The following is a 23,929-nucleotide window of genomic DNA, read 5'->3' on the forward strand; positions in this document are numbered from 1 at the left end:
GTGATACACAGATCCGATTGTTACAAGACAACAGCAATGTCTGTGAGCTAAAAAAGCGATACATTGACAATGCATGAGGTGGCAGCATAATTATATAGCACAACGAGCGAACCAATTTCATCCAGCGTTGGAGGAATCGTGTGGCGGCATCTTACCAGTTGACAAAACGATGGGCGTCGGCGTCATCGCACGCGGTAGATAGGAATGACAACATCTTTAACATAGCCGTTATCAGTTATCTAACAACTAGAAAGCAATGGTGTTAAGAGTTTAATTTGGACGGATACTAGCTTCTATGACGTATTGCTAAAAGCAGGCACTAATATTTGATGATCAGGGGTATCAGGAACAACCCAACGCCGTTCTGGATGCTAACACCGCATATTTCTCAGAGTCGGTAAATACAAACCACGAGGATTATATTATCATTCGTTAACATTACGTCGTGTACCAGGCAGCATTTTTTTGAGTAGACATTTACGAGCTACCTATTCATCTTATCAACCTTAATCACCTTAGGTATGTTTAGATTGCATCAAAAATCCTATATATATCTTTTATCCCATCTTTTTACCTTTTCATATTTTTCCGTACCTACCTTGTATATCCTGTAGGAGGTTATGCAGGATTGTAGCCTGATCACAATCCTTTAGCGGGTGCCACGCATCCTGACACACGACACAGAACGTGTATCGACACTTTGAACATTGTAGACCATACGGGTCTACGGTGGGTTTGGGCAGATCGCAGACGTTTTCACAAGACGGACCTGGACAGAACATTCGTAGGGGGTCACGCGTGATCTGTTCATTAAGAAGAAGTGTTTGCCAGCGTTCGAGAAGCCTCGGCTGATTTTTTAGTAAGAGACGGGCCTGTGGCTCTCTCAGGTCCATGTCACAGTTGGTATGCGGACATGGTACCGATGCCCGGCCATTTTGTACGCACACGACAGCGTGCTGCTCAAGGCATTCGACACAAAACGAGTGGGCGCACGGTTCAAGTCTCATACAGCGTTTCAAGCTGACGACACACAAGCACAGCTGGCATAGATTGGCGACAGCCGCGTCCGAGGTAGGCACGTCGTTTGCCGACAGTGATCGCGCAACGGGTTCGTGCAGTCGCACCTCCTTGCGGGCTACCGAAACGAAGGTCTGACTTTTCGGTAGGACTCGGGCTAACTTCTGCTTCCCTGAGGGACTTTGGAAAAGCCAGCTGAAAGGCAGACAATTCCAGCCCGATTTCGTATCTTCATCAGCCCACTGATGGGCCACGGGCCCGCTCTGCGACATCGCAAGTGACCGTACGACGCCGAAACAACGTAACGGCGTAGATGTTCACTGCATAGGCCGTGAACGCTAATGACTCGGGCTCATTAATGTCAGACGCACATTGATCCCGTTTCTTTGTGCCGCCTTATATGGAATGTTACGTAAATTGACGAGTATGCACAGATAATAGCGGCATTCTATCAATCATTAAGTACACTATTTTTTTGCAGTCTCGTAGTTAGCACTGGAAACGATAATTTACTATGTACTGATATTTGCTATAAACACCACCACCTCACAATATCCTAGACGTGTCACACTGTTGTACGGACGGCGTTGATCCTTCCGAAATGGATTCTGTCGTTGTGGCGGAGGTAGTTGTAGAGTAAATGCCTTGTAGATACTGGGAATAAATTTTAACCTCGTTTAATTTTTACCCGCCATTCGTAGTCCACTTGTTTGGGTTTTTCGAAGTTCGTCCTTTTTTCCTTCTGAGCCTTCATTGACGACGATTCTCACCTGTAACACGACAAAGCGCGATAGCAAGCACGCAAACACAATTCACAAATTACGAATATGGTAATGACGATTGATCAATCTATTAGTGTACTTTTTCGCAACGGCGGAAACAAGAGAGATGGCAGTTCTCAGCTGTGCATGCATACGAAGTGATCTAGTGATTCTGTTCTAGCGATCGAGTGACTACACGAGCGACGGGTGACGATGACGCGTCGTAAGCACCGTTAACTGAAAGGGAGGTTAGGCGGTAAGGGCTCTGCGCCCTCTCCTCATTGACACAGTGACGGACTGATCAGCGTTACCAGAAGCTACAATCACAACCGTTGAGACTATGGCACTTATTGGCTGGTAAACCGGTTTACTTTACCTCTGAGCTTCCACCAGATCATCTGAGACTTTAGCCAGACAGAGTTATTCTGGACTGAATGGCGACGAAAGCGTTAGGCTCGATTTAACTGGAAGAGTCATATCCTTGACTTAATATGTACAGTTAAGGGGAACGAAGTCCAGGGTAGGCCGCGCACGCACGACTTACGAACAAGCAAATCAGCGATCGAACAATTAGAAGCTCGAGGCCTGTCCACTATACTATTGCAGGCCGTAACTTCGAATCTCTAAGCGTGTCAGCGGTATGTCGGTAAATAAGATAAATATCAGATGGTACAATATCGAACAGTGCCCACTATATCTCTAGTAGCATAGTCCACCTGAGTGTTCGCTTGATAAAATGACGGGGCGCCTATTTGACTTTAAGGATCCAGACACCCACTAGCGCTCTGTATAGAGCTAATTAAAGACAAAACAAATCACAAATAGATATGATATCTTTTATGGCTTCGTCAATGAAAGCAGAATTATTTAAACCGCTTTGAGAGAGGGAAGGGAAACGTAGCATTCGGTCAGTTGCTCTACAGCTCGTCCCGATAGATCAGATATAACGACATATTATTCTGATTGCCCGGACAGACTTCAACTGCTTTGAATTCCCGAACGTCATATTAAGCTGGAAAAATTTCAAACAGGTGCACCTTCCGAAATGCGACTACGTACTGCTTTCACAGAATAATAAACAATATTTTCGATATTATGATGCGAAGTAAAGCTACTATTTTTTCCAGGGATTCTTCGAAATATGTGCAATACTGTCAATGCAAAAACGAACGATGGAAACAAGACAGCAGAGTATCTTGGCAGGTACAGTTAATAATTCTACTATGACTAGTCAACAAGCGGTATGGCGAAACTTACGCTTATTTCAAATCCTTAAAATTTGTCTTTATTTGCCCAGTGAGGTTTTCAGGAAGTATATATACATATACTTTCTTCTTTTCGGTGGGGCTCCGCACCCACCAAAGAAGGACTCATGGGATTGGTTCAAAGGGAATTCTTTCGCACCTCCATTCAGTTACCTCGCATCCAACTAATCTAATCGGATTATCCGCTGGCCCATTACGATTAACCGCTAACTAACTATAGAACTCCATTTGCCAGTGCAGATATGAAAACAGCTCTACTAGAGGTGCGCCGCAGGCCCTCATCTCTTGAAAGACAGCAGCCTAAAACCGTTCGATAATACGCCCACTCCGATTTACCCTTACGCATTAGAAAGGGTGAGCAATGTTCATTCGATAACAGTAGATAAATGCTCTATATAACATCCAAAATATCATCGTATCATGTTGTCAACTAGAAAGCGTTTCATGATACAAAGTTTCATCAAGTAGACTTTGCTTGATTTTTCTATTTACTTAATAGTAAATTCGTGTGATTCGATGAAACCGCTTAGTTGAAGAACAACTTTTTTTTCTCATTCTGGTTCCGTCTGACGACAGCTATTTCGGACTGCTTCTATCTAGGCACGATAAATCTATGGCGGATGACTGAGCCATGGTCGACTGCATTTTTGTCAAGGAGTCCGCCTATACCATCCCACATCATCTTTGTCAGCCATAGAGGTCAAGACCGAAACTTAAATCGACAACAAACTCGTCCGAAGGCATGATGATGGCTAACCAACGATCTAACAACATTGGCAGGACACACATCTCGAGGCCTGTCCTAAAACATTGTCGAGTCAAAAAGAATGCTCTAATCGCCCAATACAATATTCAGTATATCTGTAGGTATATCTGTTCAGTATATCTGTATATCTGTATTCAGCGATCTGAGCCAGTTCTATGATGAATCTCAGGGTCTACTCCTTCCCGTATACAAGTAATCATAACAATGGCTACTATAAACACATGGTTTCCAGTCAAATCTCGAAATTTCTTATCTGTCTGCCTAACTTTCAGCGTTTTAGTTCTCAGCAGTCGACGTACACCAGAATACCGGCGACCGCAACGCGATCGGACCCAACAACATCGGCATGCCGGTAGACCCGCTCTTAGAAACACACACTCTTTCATAATCGTGACTGTGGTCAGCTACCACTTCTACTACTACGATACAACTGGTTAGTGGCACCAGCAGCGTCGTTTGATTCAGCGCAGCGTCGATATAGGTCAAAAGCGCGCCATCAACGACGGCGCCAGCAAAACGCACGGCAGTCGCAGTACGCGACCAAGCCACGGCGACATCTGCGCCTTCCCTTTCTTCTCGACCGCCACTGGCCGGGATATGATCAACAACAAAAACAACAGCATCAACAACAGCCATGGCAGTAGCCGCCATTTGACAGCATTACCGGACGAGGAAGCTGAACGCGACTGCGGACGGGTAAACGGTCAGACAGTCCGCGTCTATTATTTCACAGGAATCATCGTCATCATAGAGGTAGTGGCCGCTGTTCCTGTTTGACCTAGGTAAATGGTAGTACATATGCTGATGGTGGTATCGACTCGAGTCTACCAGTGGCCTGGGTGTAGGCCTGGTCGAAGTGCTCTTGTCAAAAATAACCGTCACGGCGTAACAGCGTGTACAATATATGCAGGAGATGGACATATAATAGTTTCCAGTTGATGACTGTATGTCGATATGTCGCGTATATGGATACGTAGATGCTTTCGTAATTATAACATCAACTAGCAGCTGCGTATTGGACCTGTCTAGTGACGAAATAAGAATGGTTATGATAACATGGATCGGCGTAAATGAAGCGACCACAGTTACATCGGCCTCTTTGCGCGTGTAGTATTAAAAGTGAATTTCGTATTGGTCGTCTTCGATAGGACGAAGGAAACGATTTGATGCTGGGTCTAATTTTATTATATTATACATCGCTCGATCTAAAAAAGACGCAGTTCTGTCGTAGTACGATAGGGAAACACTTTTTAATTAATGGAGAGGCAAACGACTGAAGCAAACGATGACGGAACAAACAAAGATAAATACACGTTAAAGAGTGCGGAAAAGTAAGTTCGCAACGTTCGAGCGACGTGTAAGTTAATTGCTAGCGCGAGAAATATGCTGTTATCTAGGGAAAAAGAAAACGATATCATTGAACGACATTTTAGCTGTAGGCTTGTTTTTACCAAATTATAAAGGCACTGTCCTTCTTATTAAGGCCTCGCGTTTTATCCAATAGTTGCAAAGTTTGTGAATAAAAAGAAAATTCCTGATCTTCGTCTGTTAAAAAACATTACAAAGTGAGTCTTACATATATTGAACACATCCTGCAAAATATGACTCACGAGGCTTGGACTACATACGGCTTCAGACGTAATCGCCTTCGCATGTTTTACGCCGGCTCAATGTAATGAAGCATTATGTCACGTTAATGAGGCTAGCTTTCGTGTTCGAATATCGATTTCAAACCAGAGCAGTTACTCTCATGTACACCTATAGGGACACATATTTATCAAGAGACCGCTCACTTCTTAATATCTCCTAGGAATCTATTAAAAAAAAAAAGCTAAATGCAACTATGTCACGGTTACGGTTAGTCGACCTGGTTAGAATCCAGTTGCACAATAACGCCGGTTTCGGAAGTAGAAATATCTATATTTCTCAAATAACCTTAATTGAATTTAAACCAAAAGCCTAGGTGGGTATTTGGGGAACCCGGAGATCAGTGTCGAGCACTTATCTCGCTCAGAAAGAGTTACCCGGTGGTACGGCCTGTGGAGTAAAGGTGTTGCTGGGCCCCTTTTCTTTATGAAAATGCCGATGGAACGGCGGCAAAGGTTAATGTCATCTGTTTTCCTTCTGAGCTTGAGAGTCACGTAATGGTCTGGGTTCGAATCCAAGCGTAGACACGCTTTGTTCCGTGCTGAGAGTCAATTGTCTGATACGATGCCTAACGGCGGTACCCGACGTTAAACTCGAAATATTTAGCAGTAATCAATGGCCAGCTCTACCAAAACGTGTTGCAAGCGTTATGAAATGAGAATATCATACGCAAGCAACATTTTTTTTTGCAAAAAAATGGGAATCCTGCCATACAGCGCGGGAGACAATCAATCCGCTTGAACCGTGTTCTGAGGCCGGCTGATCTTTGCGCGCGGCGGTGACATCGAATAGCCGCCCAGATCCGCTGATTTGACTCTTCTCGATATTTTTCGTGTGTGTGAAAGGCAGAATCTATAAAACAATACCAAAAACAATCCGCAATCGGGATCAATCTATTTGTAGAGGGAAGTTCGTTAATGAAGTTGACGCTGAACTATGCGGCGCCGTTAGTCAAAGTTATCCCAAATGTTCCTGGGAAAACATTTGGCAGACATGATTTTATGTGTAGTGCAGACTGACCCTCCTGAGTTAGGCTAACTTAACAATGAAAAGACGCACACAGGCTGGCTTTCTATTTCCTGCAACTTGTGGAACATCGTATATCTACTTGGCAAGATTGGCTAGGTCCCTATCTAGGGTATCAATCAGGTCATGGAATAAAAAACCCACAACTTGTTCTGTAGGAACAGTATCGATTGCTATTATCCGGTAAAAAATATTCGTCATGAACTCTGATTGGACGCTCCATCAAAATAACTTCGAACTAAAGCAAGACCGCCGTTCCTTTCAGAATGCATAGATTTCCTGTGTTCGATTCTAAATCATAGCTAATCTCGCAACGCATCTATACGATCGTTGAGTGTTTTTGTCAGCTTTTAGCTAGACATATTGAAACGTCTAACGTGTCCAGTTTATTTAATATTTGCCAAATAGTCGTACACTTTGCTCTGCTCTGATCTGCATAGAATTGCATTGAATTCGGTGCAATGTTAAGCAGCATGCTGTACAGCATTATAGATATCCCGTAATATGCAAGATCATTTAATTAGCAGTAATACACAGGTGTTCGTAACGTTCAACTTCCGCGTTCTTAGCCCCATAGGTTGGCAGGAAGATCTCGCCGATCCGATTATCTGACCATAGCCATTTCTTGTTGAAGCTATGCAACTGGCTGGCCAGCATTCGCGCCTGCAGCGCAGGAAAGCTCCGTCGGTGCTTTTCTGGTGCTTATCTAGGCGCGAATTCACTATGGTCGTTGACTAACAAAAACGAGGGCAGAAAAAAACAACTAGAAGGGTCATAACAACGCGCTTAACCAAGGTCTGGCGGAGCTAGATCCTCTTTGGCGTTGTACACTGTTATAGGTGACATTCCGTGACTTACATGTTGGGCTGGTGACGTTGTGCGAGGAGAGCGCCTGCCGCACCGGTGGACTTAACGTGACCCTACACGCTGGAATTGTTTACTGCCCAATGAGGCAACAGCAGCGGCAGCAGAATAGCCATTAGCAGGTAGTGTTTCTTTGCGGTCATGATAGCACACGTCGACGATTCCTTACCTCATTGCTTTCAGAAATCTCGAGCTAGCGCCCGATTGATTGGCAGACACGTTCATGAACCGCTACTGACTGAAGAACGACAAAAATGAAAAAAAAAAACAGTCGCTTTCTTTACCCCAGGGTGGGAATAGTATAACACTTCGGAGAATTTTCTCAGGTTAGCGTTGTTGAAGCTTAAACAAATTGCGACAAACAAATTGGTCTACTAGCAGCACCGCGCTCGAAATGACATCAATTCTAGGTGTAGATGTTCCGCTTTCATGCAGCCACTTTTATCTATTCTTCTTCGGCAAGACATAGATGACAGAAAATCGTCTGTATTGAGTTAACCCTCGACAATGATGATAAGCAGACATCAGAGAAACACTGTCATTGACACCGACCAAACCTCTGTCTGAAATAGCTGAGCATTAGCATCAAGCAGGAACTTCCCATCTACATCACTAACTTTTATCCAATGGACAGGAATGTTAAGAGACAATGACAAACTGTTTAACTGTGATGGTCAAAAGTAGGATACAGGAAATCAGGACAACCCAAGATTGCCTGTGACATGTGCCATTCACTAACCGCTCTAGAAATGGAGGAGGGGCCCGTACATTTGTGACTGGACTCTATGATACTGAAGATGTCATGTATATAGCCCTTTGCAGCTAACAAAGCTGGCAAGTTGAGTAGAGTTGCCTGGATGCCTAATCGATTTGTGGCATCACGGCAATGACGCTTCGGACGAAAAACAACTACAGCGGCAACGATGAAACGACCCTGGGTGTTAGGGGAAGGATCTCGTAAAAAGTGGAATTCGTCTGGGAAACCAGGTAAATTGTTGGCACACAAAGGACAATAAATCGAGCTCCCCAAAGCGGAAGCGGCGACATTTACTAGATAGAAGCTTTTTTCTTCTCCCAGCGTTTCAAACGGCTAATTACGAAATGAAAATACTCGTGTCCAGTTTTGGTTCGTTAAGCTACTCAGATAGTGTATGACTTAGGACAAACGAATGAATCCGTGCGTAGTTTATTGTTTAAAAGTATCTAAGACATATAAGTAATTCTATTCAAATACTGCGTGCTTAGAGCAAGAAGCTAGTTTCAGCCGTCAATAGATATTGCTTGTATAATATGATATTAATCTACCCAACGCCATCCCACCTAGGTCACCTCTGTAGACATAGGTAGCATCAAGGACTGAGCCTGGTGTCGCTGATAGATCACAAGGTCCCTATGGGATAGGATTGGATTGGAAGCTGAGAGAACAACAGGCCAGTGAGAGCGGATGGACAACCAATTTCGCTTTACCTAGACAAAGAATATTGCCTGGTCATAGCTGTCTATTATATAGACCACTACAGCGTGACGTGTTAAAGCTAGACGACGAAAAGAAAACGTTTCATGGAAAAGTGTTCTTGTCAGTTCCAGCCAGCTCACTTCTAGGAAGAGGTATCTACGGAAACGAAGATGGCTATGTGGCGAGCGGCCAAGCTGTTTTATTAGCTGAAATCTGAGGTCCAATTAAAATAGCGATGTCTCTTTCCTGTTGGTAGATTTGTTCGTTTACGTATTTGTGAAGAAAATAAAGACGTGATCATAGGCAAGAATTTAGATTAACATTCTATAAACATATAAATAATCTATAAGGGCTATAGTTACTATAAATACGTGTTTCGATGTAAAGGCACATCACAATTTCACGCAATGGGGCTTCAGGCGGTCGATGTGTTATTTGTTTACCTGTGGCTACAATGCCTACATTTATAAAAGCTCACCGGTTAATTAAATGGTTCTGTATGGGTTACCATCTGCATTGGCAGAGGTTCTGTATTCAGGTAAAAATTGTTGAACATTGCCAGAATGTAGATATCATCTAGTGTTGAAAACAAAAATGAGCCCCTTTTTACAAGACTTAGCATCATTGCTACTAGCTCACTGACAACGCCTACATATGAACCCTTGGAATATATATATATATATATATATATATATATATATATATATGTATATATATATATATATATTTTTTAAATTTAACATTTCATGGAACCGTTCGTCATACGACCACAACTTAATGCTCCTTAAGCTATTAGTGATTTATTGTTTCAAAAAGAAAACCAAAGCGTTAAATACGAATCTATTATGTCACAGGTAATGATGACACACATAAGAAGACGTCAACAACTGACCTTTGCAGCTTTATCTCGCGCCCTGCTAACGTCGTAAACGCAGATGCAAAGATTGACGGAAAACACCACACAAGAATTCTATGACCATTGATCTAGTTGTTCATTATATCTGCTTAGACAGGGTGGCGTCATTGAGCACTGCACAGATATAAATTAGGGCTAAATTGAACGATCTCATGTTTGTACTATATTTTATCGACAGTTCTTAAGTCTACTATTAATCGTGATTTAAGCGATGATGGACAGTAACAAAATAGGCCTAGATAACCGTTACTTAAGCCTACCGTTGAATGGCAGCTTACACACACCGTTGTCCTCACTACGCCAAATAGAGAGATAAATTTTTCAACTGGTCTTTCGCGTCTCTTTTCTACTTCATTTTTTTCGGAAAAATTTGGCCTATATAGGCTCGTTAGTGAAATACTTGATTTCCTGAATACAACACATACACAAATAACTAGATTGTTTGTTCTCGCTGAGCGTTTAACAAGCAGGAATGATTTAGATTTTTTTCTTGTTGTTCTCCCTGTCATTTCGGGGCTAATATCGAATCGCTATCTACCCTCTCCAAGTGCCTCTGATGATTCCGTGATGCGGTCTTTGTCTATGAAACTTCACGACAATTGACGTGATCTGGACAAAACTGGGAGAAGACATACTATACTTCGTTCTGGGGCCGCCATCCGTCTAATCTAATGCATAACGGTGTAGTACCACACGTAACACTTGGAACATTCATTTATCGATGTCCTCATATCGTGATGAGCAAGTCCTAGCCAATCGTATCGTTGTCAGGACATACATGTTATCGAGTCTGGCTTATATGAAATAACAAAATGAAATAGACAACTAAAAAGATATTTAAGCCCGATTAGGCGGTGTGCGTGCGCATGACGCGGTCGCGATCCGTTGTAGCAAAGGATGCAGATTTAAATGAGCCCCGCCATTGAACGTTGTCTGGAGTTGCATCTAGAGTCCAGTGAAATTTATCATTTAGCCTTAGACGTCGTATATAGGCTGAGTCAGATGTTGAAAGGAAATTCCTGATGTGTTATCATGGAGCACTAAATGCAATGCTTGGAAGAATACCAGAGTCCTTTGGTCTATAGCATACATCTCCGCTCTAGCTAGTGTTCAGTTTCTTATAATGCTTGCCGGCAAGGTACTCGTCACTGTTGTACGTCACCTTCTGCTACGCCATTTCAGACAGATGAGCTACCGGCGCTAGTGGCGGCACAAGCGAGTTCTTTGCGTACCAATGGCGCGTGTGTCGTAATTACGTATCGTTGTTTCTTCAAACATTCACTTAATACGTCTGTTTCGACCCGTAGCACCGATACTAATGCTAAGTGTAATACTATGATAAACGAGCAAGAACAAAGGTTAGTTTGAGAGCTGTCCCTACACTTATTGTGTCTTTTGCAAGCCATACGTGTAGGTGTAATCTATCTTGCGTATTCTGCTATTTGATTCGGCAGTCTCTGGCAGCAAAGGATATCTCAGTCGGTCGTCATGGTTGACTCCTTAGGATCATTTGGCTAAAATATTTTTTAGAGATGGATTACTGTTTTGGGTCAGTTAGACAGTCGACAGGAAATTACACGGGTGCAGCAATCACGTTTGACAAATTCTGTTTTTTGCACTAGAGCCTGTCGGACGTCTATATTTGCGCTTCGTTATTGTTTGTTTCTAATTTTTTTGCAAGTGCTTCGTATTTACTCTGCCCGAACCTGTTAAAGGATCTGCCTTGGAACGCATAACGAAAATAACTGAATTTATGACCACTGAGAACTGGGTGCACTATTTTCCTTTGTCAAATCGAACGCTGCGTTGTTTTTGTTGTTGTTGTTGTTAAAGCTTGAGACCTTTTTTCTTTCATTTAATACTATTACTTGAAGAAATAGAGAACAATCCACTCGAGCAGGAAACAAATATCCGCTATGTGCAAAAACAGTATTTGGAATTTAACGTGTGTTGGAGGAATTGTACAAATTCATACTAGGAGAACTTATAAGAACATACAATATAAACATTCTCCAATTTGAATATAGTAACTGACGTTCCCTAGATCGCCATTAAAACTATGACGGGTTGGCGTGTTTCAATAGCAAATTAATATCGACAAACCCCACTAAGGACTCAAGGGATAGCGAGCCTATTTTGGCATCCCTGTAATAAATGAGCCGCGGCTATTTCACTAGACGGCTTTGGATAACGAACACATTGACCTTAATCTCCGCCTGAATTTCACCACACATATTTGACCACAGATGTTGCCTGATCGCTAAAAGATTTAAGGCGGCAATCGTTCTTTATTTTGACACGGAATAAACCACAATTAAAAACAATAGTATAATAATTATTTACATATAGTTTCTACTTTCCTACTAAAAACAGTGAAGAAAATCAATTTATTACATTTTACTAACCAATAATAGGTAAAATCGGAGGGCAAAAATTAGAGTTACAGGGTCTTTGCAATGAGTATCGGTTCACTGTTAATAATCTGTTTTCGCTACGTTTGGCTATAGAACGTAGTAGTAAGCAGTAAATTTCACGCCTTCACGTAGTTCAAACAGGTTTAATCACTGAACTGAACGTCTACGTGGCACGCTGTTTATAATACATTTTTTTGTATCATCGTACACTTCTGCCTGCAGATCCTCCGGTAAACCAGGATTTCGACGGGTAGCTGCGATCTCCTGCACTAGCCATTAACAGAACTAGTCCCTGGTATTAACTATATAGCAATGTGTCCTACGAAGTAGGCCGAATAGACAAAAGTTGGAGATACGTTGTTGCCACTGGAAGTTCACGGGTAGAGAAATCTAAATATGGCGACACCAGGATCAAACTTCATTTTAGGTCATTACCATCAAATGTCCTCTTACAAATGGGTCCTGTTACTTCCTGCGATATTTAGTGAACAATCGCATCCCAAAGAGTGTGGGTTTCATTTACTCGAATTATTATTAAATGTAAACTGTTAATTTGACTAAAATTAATTTCAAGGCTGTGTTCCCAAAACATTGTAAAATCGACGGAGATAAAGTTATTTTTTGATTTGTCATAAAAGAACGTGCTTAGCTATAAGATCGACAGCAGTAATTGGACCCCGAAATAGGTTGGAGATAAATGATATACATATATATATATATATATATAATGATAAAAGATACAGGTACATGGTAGTAAGTATTGATATATTTGAAAAGAGTATAGGCAGGAGTGGTTGCTATCCATTCAATTGATGTTAAGGAAGGCTTCGACGTGCGCCATATCATAGCGGTTACAAAAAGCGTCGGCGGTATGGTACAAAATGGCCTTCAAGCAAACGTCTTTCGTAGCGTACTTCTAATTAGCTCAGAGCTGAGAGTACGGAAACATGTTGTGCAACGGTAAACTGCCCCAAAAACAATGGTTAATAACTAGCAGCAACATGTTGGCTCTCTCTAATACATCTGGGTTCGATCTCGTATTTTTAAGTCCATTTGTTTTTAATACTAGCCATGACTACATGGAAACTTTGTTGACATTTCATTGAGATGTCAACCGTTTTATTGATGTTAGCACTATCAGACACAGACTTTACCGACTGAATGCTCGACCTAAAATCATGCGCGATGCTCGATTTCGCCTTAGGCTTCACGTTTCGAATCCCTCAAATCTGTGTTACGGTTACCGAAACTAGTGGGGGGACAATCAGTCCAGCCTAGACTGATCTCCCCGAAGGAAAGATGGCTGTAGCCGACCAACCTCAACTTTACCCCACCTTCCTATCTCCAATAGATCCTAATCGCTCGGCTATAGGTGATAGCGTCGCATGCCGTCTGGGCCACCTGAAACATCAGCTTGTGTAAAGTCTATCTCAGCACAATTAGCAGGACATCTATACCTCATGGTTAATAACACTGCTAGAACTGTATAGAAACAGACTACGCACGTCGACAGACCGAAATTCACGACATACATAAACCTGTACAGAGATGATGCAGAAATAGCAACAGCGAACGCCTAATTCCAATGCTAAGGGCTGTGCTTGTGGTGACGTTTGTGTCCTGTGAATGAAGGTTAGTTGGATGCGGTTGGCTGTTGATTCTGCAAGAGACTGCGGCATGGAGAAAAAGGCAACCATAGTTAGGATATGGAATGGAGCAGAGGGCAAACCAGAGGTTCAATCTGTGCCCAGCTGTGGGCTTACAAATCGCACAGCCCCAGAGATTTTCACAATTGTGTCAATGCGTACCATTGATATTGGTGGGCAGAATTAGCGAAAATGTCTTAGTTTATTGCACACACACACGCAGACAAACAGAGATACATAATCAAACCTATAAAATATATGGGGCTATAGTTAGTATCTATAATAAATACTTGTAACTCAAATCATTTAAAAAAGAGCTGGACAATATAAGCTTTTATTTGTTTAAGGGTCTTTTTTTTTTCATAACTATATGATACTACCAACCCATAATCTAAACATCTCACGTACACATTAACATTTTGGGTGGCCTATTTTAAGGCTTGTCACGCTGGCCGTGGGCGAGCCCCTCTAGTGTCGCGGAGCCAAGCTTTTGATTACACCGAACCATTGAAACAATATAGTGATCAGGCTTTTACGTTTTAGCATATTTTGTGGTCAGATAACTTGGAACAGCACTATAAATAGACAAGCATGAGAGACCGCATTGCAACATCATAATTTAGATGTACTAGTGGACGAGGGACAACGTACTTAGTAATAAATAGATACAACATGTCTGTCTACAGGGAAGGTAGTACCTGACAGATGAAGTCTCGAGCCTGCAGTGTTCATGTATGACAGAAATTTCAGCAGGCTTTTTCCCATAGCCAGCCATAGATTAACGGTATGGTGATCGTTAGTTATGCGGTGCTTCCAAATATGATCTATGGTAAGTTCGCTTATCGTACAAAGACACGAAGGAAATAAGTCTTTGTTTACTGTGTGACAGATCGAGTCAGAATTCGGTTAGAACAAGATCGGTCCACAATAAGCTAAAACAATAAGCTAAAAGAATGGCCCATTCAGTAACAAAGAGCAGCAAAAATGAGCATAGTCTATTCTGCGAGATAGCTTTTTGATAGGTCTATTTGAAAGTTGAATTGTGGCCTACTTTTTTGTATTCCGATACCGAAACACGTTTGTGTAATGCTGATGGTTAGTGACAGCAGGTCTTTTCATAGCGTATCTACAATATGCAATTGTAGCCATACGCATCGAGAAAATCTTGAAAAAAAAAATAAAATACTATGTATTATTTATTCCCATATGAAAATGACGATTTTTATTAAAATGCAGATTCGAAAACAAAAGTTTATGAAATATATAGCATCTGATCGGTAGTGGGTTACGTCATTACCACAGGCCTAAGAACGAGCGTAGCCCGAAGTGAATAGAACATTATCAATATAAGATATTTTACAAGCAGAAGTACAGGTCATTTAGCAGAAATAAGCGTATATAGAAGGTAACACAGCTTGTCTTTAGACTAAGTGGCGTCTCAGTGTCGAAGGTTTGTGATGGATGGCTGAACTTTCGAGTTCTCTTGTTTATTTCTACCCCCTCACGGACAGCTAGCCAGCTAAGAAATGCTTACCTGAAACAAAGAGGAAAAATTGTGTCGTTTACGTTAATAAAATCGAGCACTGTAGATATCAGATTATTCGGAATCGTTTAAATGGCCGAAGATTTGAATGATATGTAAAATAACGCGGCGATACCTTATAGTATAGCTAAATGCGTCCCACTTTACTGATGATCCTCTGACGGTCCCTCTACAGGGGTGCACTTATGATATGCATTACTATACCCTATCTACTTATCGATATGTTTTGAGGAAATCCACATTATGATACGCCATATGTCTACCTTTTTAAGCCATGAAAACAGTGAAAATCATATGCGTTCTAAAGGTGAAATAAATCTAAAGAATATATAGGTTGCAGTTATCATAAAATTATGTATTCCTCAATCCATTGAGTAGTGACGATGAGGCAAAGCACCGTGTGCCTTGTCGATTGCCGTACTTCAAAGATTCAAAATAGCGTGCAGTATTGACCATTTTACTTTTGGATCTCTTCATAACGAATGTCCCTGGTATGCATTGCGATATGGTCATCAGCTTATGGCTGAGTCTACTTAGCGCTGGCATTGAAGTCTCTCTCGTCTTCGGCGCCATTTCTTTGTCAAACGTTTCTCTAGTGCTACAGTGTGTGCTCTTGATAGGTTTTTTTGCTGATAAAAATTGCATAAATTGTTTTCAGAGTACGGCATCGATATTTATATCTGTTGTGGACACGAGGAGCCCAATTTGGGCTGTTTGTCTTTATCGTCAATTTTAAGCTGTGACCTCATAACGTGTGCTTCTGCTAAAGAATCTGATATTTCGTCAACCGGAACCGTACTATTCATAATGTATTTTATTGAGAAGCTTTCATGATCACAACAACTCGTTTCTCAGTTTGACTCGTTGGGGCGTCATCTCATCCTTGATAGTCTTCGACCTCCCAACTTTAGCCTTTAAAATGACCACGCCAACAATAGGCCATTGCGTCGCTGAAGGCCTCTTTAGCCAGTGTTTTCACTAATTTTCGATAAATCTCACAGGTACTCTCACTGTCGAAAAGCAGAAACTTGGTTACTAAGCTAATTTATTAAGCAAAAAGATATTTAAAGCTAAAAGTTATTTACCCCTAAACCCGTAGTTCTTTGATAACAAGTAGATAACTGAAGGCTTCCTGCGACTATTTCGTCTCGTACTGATATATAGTTTAAATGTTGTTCGAGCTTTGTCAATCGCTAAACACCTTCGGACAGAGTAATAATGAAACCATTTATGGTATTTATAGCTAGACCTTTGTCGATATTTATATAAAGCCAAGCTCACATAACTAAAGAAGGCTCGTTCTGGAGCTATGGGTGGTAAATGAAATTGATTTGTTTTGTATGGTAATAGTATAATTAAATAAAGGAAGCCCGCTTGGGCGTAAAAACATAAGCATGACCTTGAGAAACAAACAATGAGAATCCATCAAGTCCAATATTCGCAAAAATTAAAAAGTAGCATGCTTTCGTGTCCTTATCTTTATTGAACATTTATTCATTTGTAACCCTTATAAATAGAATGCCTATGCCGAGTGGGAGCGACATCAGCTGGAAGAGTAGCTCAACCTATTTCTATAGGCTTTGGCTTCCAGCCAATATAAAATGTCCCGTTGACTGAATTCGTTCTCAAGCTTTCACACCGTCTCCTCGCAGCTTCATTTTTTGACGAGTTGCTAACCAACTTAAGGGGTGATAAGGGTGATTGTAGTTCGTCGGAACAAAAAAATAAATAAGGATCAGCATAGCTGATACCTCTTGCCGGCGCCAGTAGGGCTTGAACTTATGTATGAAACTGCTGGGGCGGCTTCCGGCTGTCAAAGCATCTCATTACAGCGAAATGGGAGTTGTCATCGGCTAATCCCGAGGGCAGTGCCTATATATATATGTGCTGGATCCTATCAATTCGGTGCGAAAAGCTTGTGTTGCCTCTGTTTCGTTACCATTGTGACCAATACTTTTAATAATTGACCATATTTAGGCTAATATTTAAAATGAATTTATTTAAGATAATAATAAGGCTTGTTTACAAGATGTCTAATTAGGAAAGGGAAGAGGGTGTAATAGCAGTCAAGTTACTTCTACGAAGTCTGAACCGCTCAAGGTTAGGTTGTTCTATTATCTTTGCCTACAACCCCGCACCGCAACTGTTACCATAGCGGTAATATTAGACAGACCTCTGGAGAGACCTTGAGATTTGCTAGGCTAACTTGTCCTTAACCCTTCTGAAGCAATTATCAGTGCTGGCCTTACCGCGTCTCAGCGATGTTGTTCAGTACAAAACGCCACTGCCGAACATTTGACGCCAAATCATTTCAAGCCTCCTCAACTTCTATAAGAAAATCTAACGGAAAATTCTAAAAGCTAATCTATTATTTGTGCTCGGCCTCCAGACTTGCCGTCGCTTTCGCTCTTCTGAGCCTACTAGCGTTCTGACGTTTAGCAACGCGAAGTGGTGAAGTGGCAATTAGGAGTTTCGGAGCGCTTACTACAATGAAGTAGCGATCCGAGCGTTCATATCCTAGCGCTCGATTTTAGTGCGGGTTCTAGCAGTAGCATTTTGTAAAGTGATAATATTGGGGGTAAACAAATTCTTACTCGTTTTGTTACCGCGCGCAGGAGTTATTTTCGTCAAAGTTGTTAAAAAGTAAAAAGAGTTAAAGTTCTTAAAGAGAGTAATGTACGATGTGTTATCTTTGTCTGTTTTGAATCGAATCTGCCGGTATCGCATCCGCTGTTTGGTCTTGCCATTTTTTTCCGCCGCCATATTTCTCGCGAATGAGTTTCGTTTTAGATATTGACATCGGTCCTGTTCCGACTTTGCTCTCTTATAGACTAAAGGTGCATGTTGAAGTCAGTTCTTCAATAGCAGAGTATTCGACGATGCAATTTTTACTTTCGGGCAGGTTTGTAGAAACAATCGTAGCCATTGTGAATATTTCTATGATGTTTACGTTCATGTTTGTTTGTCGTAATTGCCCTTACACTATGTGATATTCAAAAACGTACTAGTAGGTAATCGTTGAGGCTAAAGCCAAGTTCAGGGATTGCCAACTCGGTCGTATACTTTGTACCATTTACTAGATACTCGATTTACCTTTTTCTTAATATCTGTAACAAGAACAAATGTTTTCACCACACAGATTTGCTATGAACGACTTGTCGTCTATACTGTAGATATCATTAGCTCTATTGAAAATTGTTTCACGTAACACGCACGTATATCATTGATAGTAATATATATATATAATTGAGGTCCGGTAATTTTAATATTTACTGGGCTCTGGGCGCCTAAGTATCAACAAATGCTCAGTCGGGCAGTTGACGTATGTACGTAATGTAATCATCTCTCATAAGCACGTTTTGGGTAAAGTCATTGTACTTCTTTTTTAGGACAACTTGAAATGAAATAGGACAAGACTGTATAAATTTGCTTAGGAATTGGGTTGTTATCGATGATATATATTAATGACGTGCGCGCGATATGCTATAGAATCGAACGTCTGCTGTATATAAACGTCGATATCGACGCGGGACGGGCATCTATAGACAAAAGTCGAACATCCCACTGTATTGAAGATGTTAATGAACGGTATTGGTTTGAGGCATTGGAGCTGCTAAAAATATTCCCTGCTCAATAGAGTGATTGGGAATATTCAGCCCATTGACCGATATACAATACGCCCGATCTTTTGCCGTTCTCTGCAAACAAGCCGCCTGTATGTCTCCAAGAAGGTTTATTTTTAGTAACCGTACACGTCACACACAAATCATACGAATCATAAATAATAGTTCACTTTAATGACAAGCAGCGATCTTGAAGCGTCACCATTTTCTGCTTACGGATATTTGAACCAGGAAGACCTCTCTTATATTTTATTGGTTCGAAATTCTTGTTCTAAACGTACAAAGGTGAATTATATATATATATATATTGGTACAAACCACTAAGGCTCATAGATGAACGGTGTCAAACAGAATCAATTCATTCTAAGATGCGTTTCGCGTTCAAAGGGAGGTATTCTGCGTATATATACACAGAGTAAACCAACGGAAATAAAATTCGACCGACGGTTGCATTTAGTAAACGTTGTCACTACAAAACCAACAAGTAGGCACATGTATCTCTATAGAAAATGCATTTTACGTCGTGTTGAAAAAAATTGGTATCCAAGCTTCTTTAGTACGATGCCAGTATCTGTGCGTAGTGCCATGTTGAATCGGCGTGTCCAGACGAAATCAGCCGGTGATAGCAGACGAAAACTAGGCGAACCTACTAAATAATCTTCTTATTTGGGTTAATCCAAAAAGACACTGTGTTGACCAAATAAGTATATATTGCACCATGATCTGAGCGTATATAAAAGCGGCAGTCAAACAGCTTAGGGTCTTTATCATATTTTTACCGCTATGTTTTGCCTATTGGAAAATTTTTTTTGCTAAAGCTGAATACCTTCGCTTCAAGCTCTTCTAGAGGAGCTACATAGCTTTCTGCGTAGCTCAGTGCAAACCAGTTTTGAGCGGGCTGTTGTAAGGGCGTATAATGTATAGCCCGCCATTAGGGATTTACAATGGACTTCGGAAAGTTATAGTTCTCGGCTGATTATAGAAGCCTAACCAGCTGACCGTTCCTTGCATATACTCTGGGGCAACAACAAATCTCACTTTTAGCGGAGGCTCGACGTTTGCCGTTTCCTGCGAGCGCTAGAGTACGCCATTACCGTCGAGGATAAGACCTTGTGACAGAGATTGACGAACGATTTTCTCACTCAGAGCAGAGCTGCTGTTCTTCTGCAATAGATTTTTATAAGAAGGTCGTACCGCGACGAGACATTCACTTGTGCCGCACCTCTACCAATTCAGTGAGATAAAGAGAGAGAAGAGGTGATTTCCACCCTATGACAGTTCTATAGTTGGGGGTCTGACATCAGACCTACTTCAGTCCAGTCATTCTGGTTTCCGTTACCTTTTTTTTTTTGAATAGATGGGATAGACCGACGCAAACAGAGTAAACGGGAAAGCAGCAAATGGTGTTACGAATCGACTGCCCAGGCCATCCAATACAGACCGTTTTATTGTCGATGCGGCGCACGAGGTGGAAGGTGCTATTGCTTCGACCAAGCCTATGGCCTATATATGCCCGTTTCCGCAGTGTTCATTCATGGTTCAGTGCCACCATACAGAGGACAATGGAACCTTCAGAACTATAACTGCGGGTGCCAGTCAGTGAACTGCGTTCTGTTGTAGCCTATACCGCTTTCTTTCGTGTAGTATCTCTTCTGCAAGCCTTCTGTGCCCTGAGCGTGCTCAGTGTCCTAAGTACGTACCTGGTGCAGGGTTGGTACAAAGAACGGCCCACGAAAGCCAGAAAAGAACTCAAACGGAGCCGACGGGAGTGAAGGAACGTCGATAGACTACCTTGCGGCAGCCTCGGCGGTATTGATCGCATACCGCTGAATCAACAACCGGATGAATAGGCTTCAACTGTCGAAAAGACTGGTCCGGTTCCCGTCGTATTGTAGGTTTATCTCACTCTCAGTGTGAAGCGTATCTCTATGGCTTTGTAACCCAGATAAATCATACTTGCTTTGCTCTTTCCTGCTTTCTCCTACGAAAGGACAAAGGATATTCACGGTGAAGCGACGCCGACGGAAGAAAATTCATTTCGGTACTGACGATGGCCAAACTGATGAGGCTTGAGTGTGTTCATTAGTCACACGCGGTGGTGACATTCGCTAACCTATAATTATGTGCTTATGTGATCGATTTGAGACGATCTAATAATCATATGAAGTTTATTGTAGTCATTGAATGTATCTATCGTAGAAACCTAACCTAACTGGGACTAATATAACGATAACAAAGGTTTCAGTTAATGGTACTTGGTAGTTTCAGCTAGAGGTGTGAAGAAAACTACTAAGGTATATTTCAGAAAAAAATTTGCCTAAATAAATACGGTTATTCCAATGAATTGCAGTGTGAGCTCCGATCCACCATTAATGAAAATTCTAACACGCATTGTAGGTGAGATTATTGAATTATCCGAATGTAAAAACAAATGCTCAGTCAAAGTCCCTTATGCATGGTAAAAAAAAGTAACTTTAAAGCAAATCTGAAATCTTCATTGACTGAGTTAACTACGTACTAAAGCATAACACTGACAACTTGAAGATCAGAAAGAGTGAGCGCGCTCAACAAACGACCTCGCCAAAGACCGTACGCATTTTTACATACATATTCGAAATTTATGGACAGAAGGTTATTGCAACTGTTCTATTAATTTGAAATTGGCGGACATAGTCATTTATCCGAAATAGCACGTATCTGAATTGCTACTGGGTATTATTGGAACGACCAGGTCTGCGTATCAATGTAAGTGAAGTCTCTTGAGCCTTTATAAGCTTTCTCCTTTTCTTAGCGTTGATCGGGTTCAAAGGTAATTTCTCTACCAATAGAAGAACGTGATTGTCGATTAACCGGAATCGCTCTCTCAGGCAATCGTCTAAAAAAAAAAACAAATGAAAAACCGAAGTGAAACACGCCGATGTACCCAAGAAATCCTTTTTCCAAAAGAAGCATTCCTTAGAGTATCCCTTACTAGCCTCATCGATTACGAAGCGTAGTAACTCACCAAATGGAACTACCATATCCCACAAGGCAGGTGCCTGACGTCAAATGAGTCTAAATAGACACCATGTCGTCTTGACGAAGTGGAAAAAATCAGAAACCGTTCTAAAGCAGAGTCAGCGAAAGCGCGGCACAACTTGTTCACGTTTACGTTCCTTGACAGAATAAATCGACCATCTGCACAGGATTCGGTATAGTGCTAAGACATGTGAATGCGCTTCTGTGAATTTCGATTTTGATACTGTCCGACGCGTCGAGTTGTGTACTCCGGTCTGATTTGATTTCGGTGCGAAGGTCGCACGCGAAGTATCTCCTCAGATTAATAAAATGGACGAAACATACTTTTTTAGTTCGCGGCTCAAATATCGTAGCTGGTGCTTCTGCAGGAAGCATCAACGGCCTCATCAAGAATGTTTAAATTATCATTAACAAGGCTCCTCTACGTATTTAGTCCGGCCCAATCGTTTTTTTCACGTTTCTGCGTTGATCAGTGTAGCTGTTGGATGTAAGTATGAGAAATTATTTTCATCGTGAATTTATTATCGGTGTTATTTTCGTGAACGCTTCGGTATTCGGCTTGTCAAACAGTGGATGAGGGAGGGTACGGGCGTAACGTCACGCATACTCATTAAAGAAAATGATACAAAGATATGCCGGCATATATAAGATTGTTTATGGATCGTTTTCCAACTTTGGTAACTATATAATTGCGAAGTCTTGATGAAGGGGAAACAACTTGCTGTAGCAAATTAAAAATATAATAGGCACCTAAAGTTTAAATTGCTTTACGCTTCTGTCCCCTTAAAGTGGCTTTTTCTGTGTGTGTGTGTGTGTGTGTGGGTTTTTTTTAGAGAAGAATGACGAACTCCGCTTCTCAAGTCTGAGTCCTGTAGTGATATTTAATATATACCGATTATCGCTTACCGATAATATACCGATTATCGCTTAACTGGACGTGGATATAAATACAGCACCCATGGGTAACTTGTAATGTCAATGCAATCAGTGATCATTTCAAAGCAAACTTTTCTTCTTGCTGGAACGCTTTGAAGTCTAATGTACCTTCTATGCGGAGTTTCTCTTTCGCGAGCATAATAGGAACGGAGAAACGGGTACGATCAACTGGTAGATCAATAGTGGTAATTATTGATGATCAATTTACGCAGTTAGTTGTTTCCTATTAATAATCGACTGTTTCTGCTTCAACGCTAAACTCGGTCGGGTATGAAGATTACATTTTCGAGCGTTCTCACATAGAGCTGCTATTTGTGAGAAAGATTGAGCGAACCACCTTTTCAAATTTAATGACCCGGGGCCAGCATAGCCTTGGGCTGCACTCGACTTAGAACACTAACAGAAAACAAAGCAGGATCTAGAAATATCAACGCAAAAAGTTAAAAACATTTTTTCGAAAAGCTCACTCACAATATTTCTGTGGGGGATTTCGTATTTTTTACGCACTGCAGCCACATAGATAATATTATATATTACTCCAGCCGGTGCATTGCCTCATTGTGGTGATAGATCGTGTTGCCATATTTGTGCACGGATAGAAGACTAGAAAATGTTCTTACCTATAGAATCCGTTTTTCCTCTACTACGCTCCGGCTATTTAGAACAGGTTTTGTACCATTTGCAGATAAACATGGTACGCTCGAATGGTCGTGCAGTTATTGGTTTGCTCCGTGGGGCCTTAGGCTAGGGCGAGCTAGCCGATTTCCTGGAGCCTAAAAATATTCCTATTTAAAGTGAATGAAACTTGGGTTATTCCTTGTGACTATTCAGGGAAAACCTTCCAAGTATCACGCACTGACGGCGATGGTAACCTCAATCCTAGTCAGCTAAAGGTAAAGAAGACGGTGGTAAAAGCTAGTGAACTTTGAGAAACATGAAATGGTATAGGCTCGGGACCGGTCGTAGACATAGAATTCGTCTAATCGTATAAAAAGCCAATGGTCGGAAGCAATGCTTAAGAGGACGTAAAG

General features: G+C 41.4%; 1 protein-coding gene across 4 annotated transcripts in view; it reads right to left on the reverse strand.

Moving 5' to 3' along the window:
• LOC111254119 (putative E3 ubiquitin-protein ligase RNF144A-A) overlaps window positions 1–23,929 on the reverse strand; it is an 81,088-nt gene that overhangs the window by 26,708 nt on the left and 30,451 nt on the right. The window contains exons 3-5 of one of the 4 annotated variants that reach the window (XM_086974081.1): window positions 23,519–23,683; window positions 13,665–13,802; window positions 599–1,787 (exon numbers count right to left, since the gene is read on the reverse strand). In XM_086974081.1, the coding sequence (XP_086830207.1) occupies window positions 599–1,289 (691 nt within the window). In that variant the 5' untranslated portion in view covers window positions 1,290–1,787; window positions 13,665–13,802; window positions 23,519–23,683. Of the gene's footprint in view, window positions 1–598; window positions 1,788–7,340; window positions 7,585–13,664; window positions 13,803–23,518; window positions 23,684–23,929 lie in introns of all 4 variants that reach the window. The other 3 variants (XM_086974082.1, XM_086974084.1, XM_022814646.2) reach the window with 3 other exon arrangements.

This window comes from Varroa destructor, unplaced genomic scaffold (genome assembly GCF_002443255.2).
Source record: "Varroa destructor unplaced genomic scaffold, Vdes_3.0 BEIS01000007.1, whole genome shotgun sequence".
Taxonomy (NCBI): Eukaryota; Metazoa; Arthropoda; class Arachnida; order Mesostigmata; family Varroidae; genus Varroa; species Varroa destructor.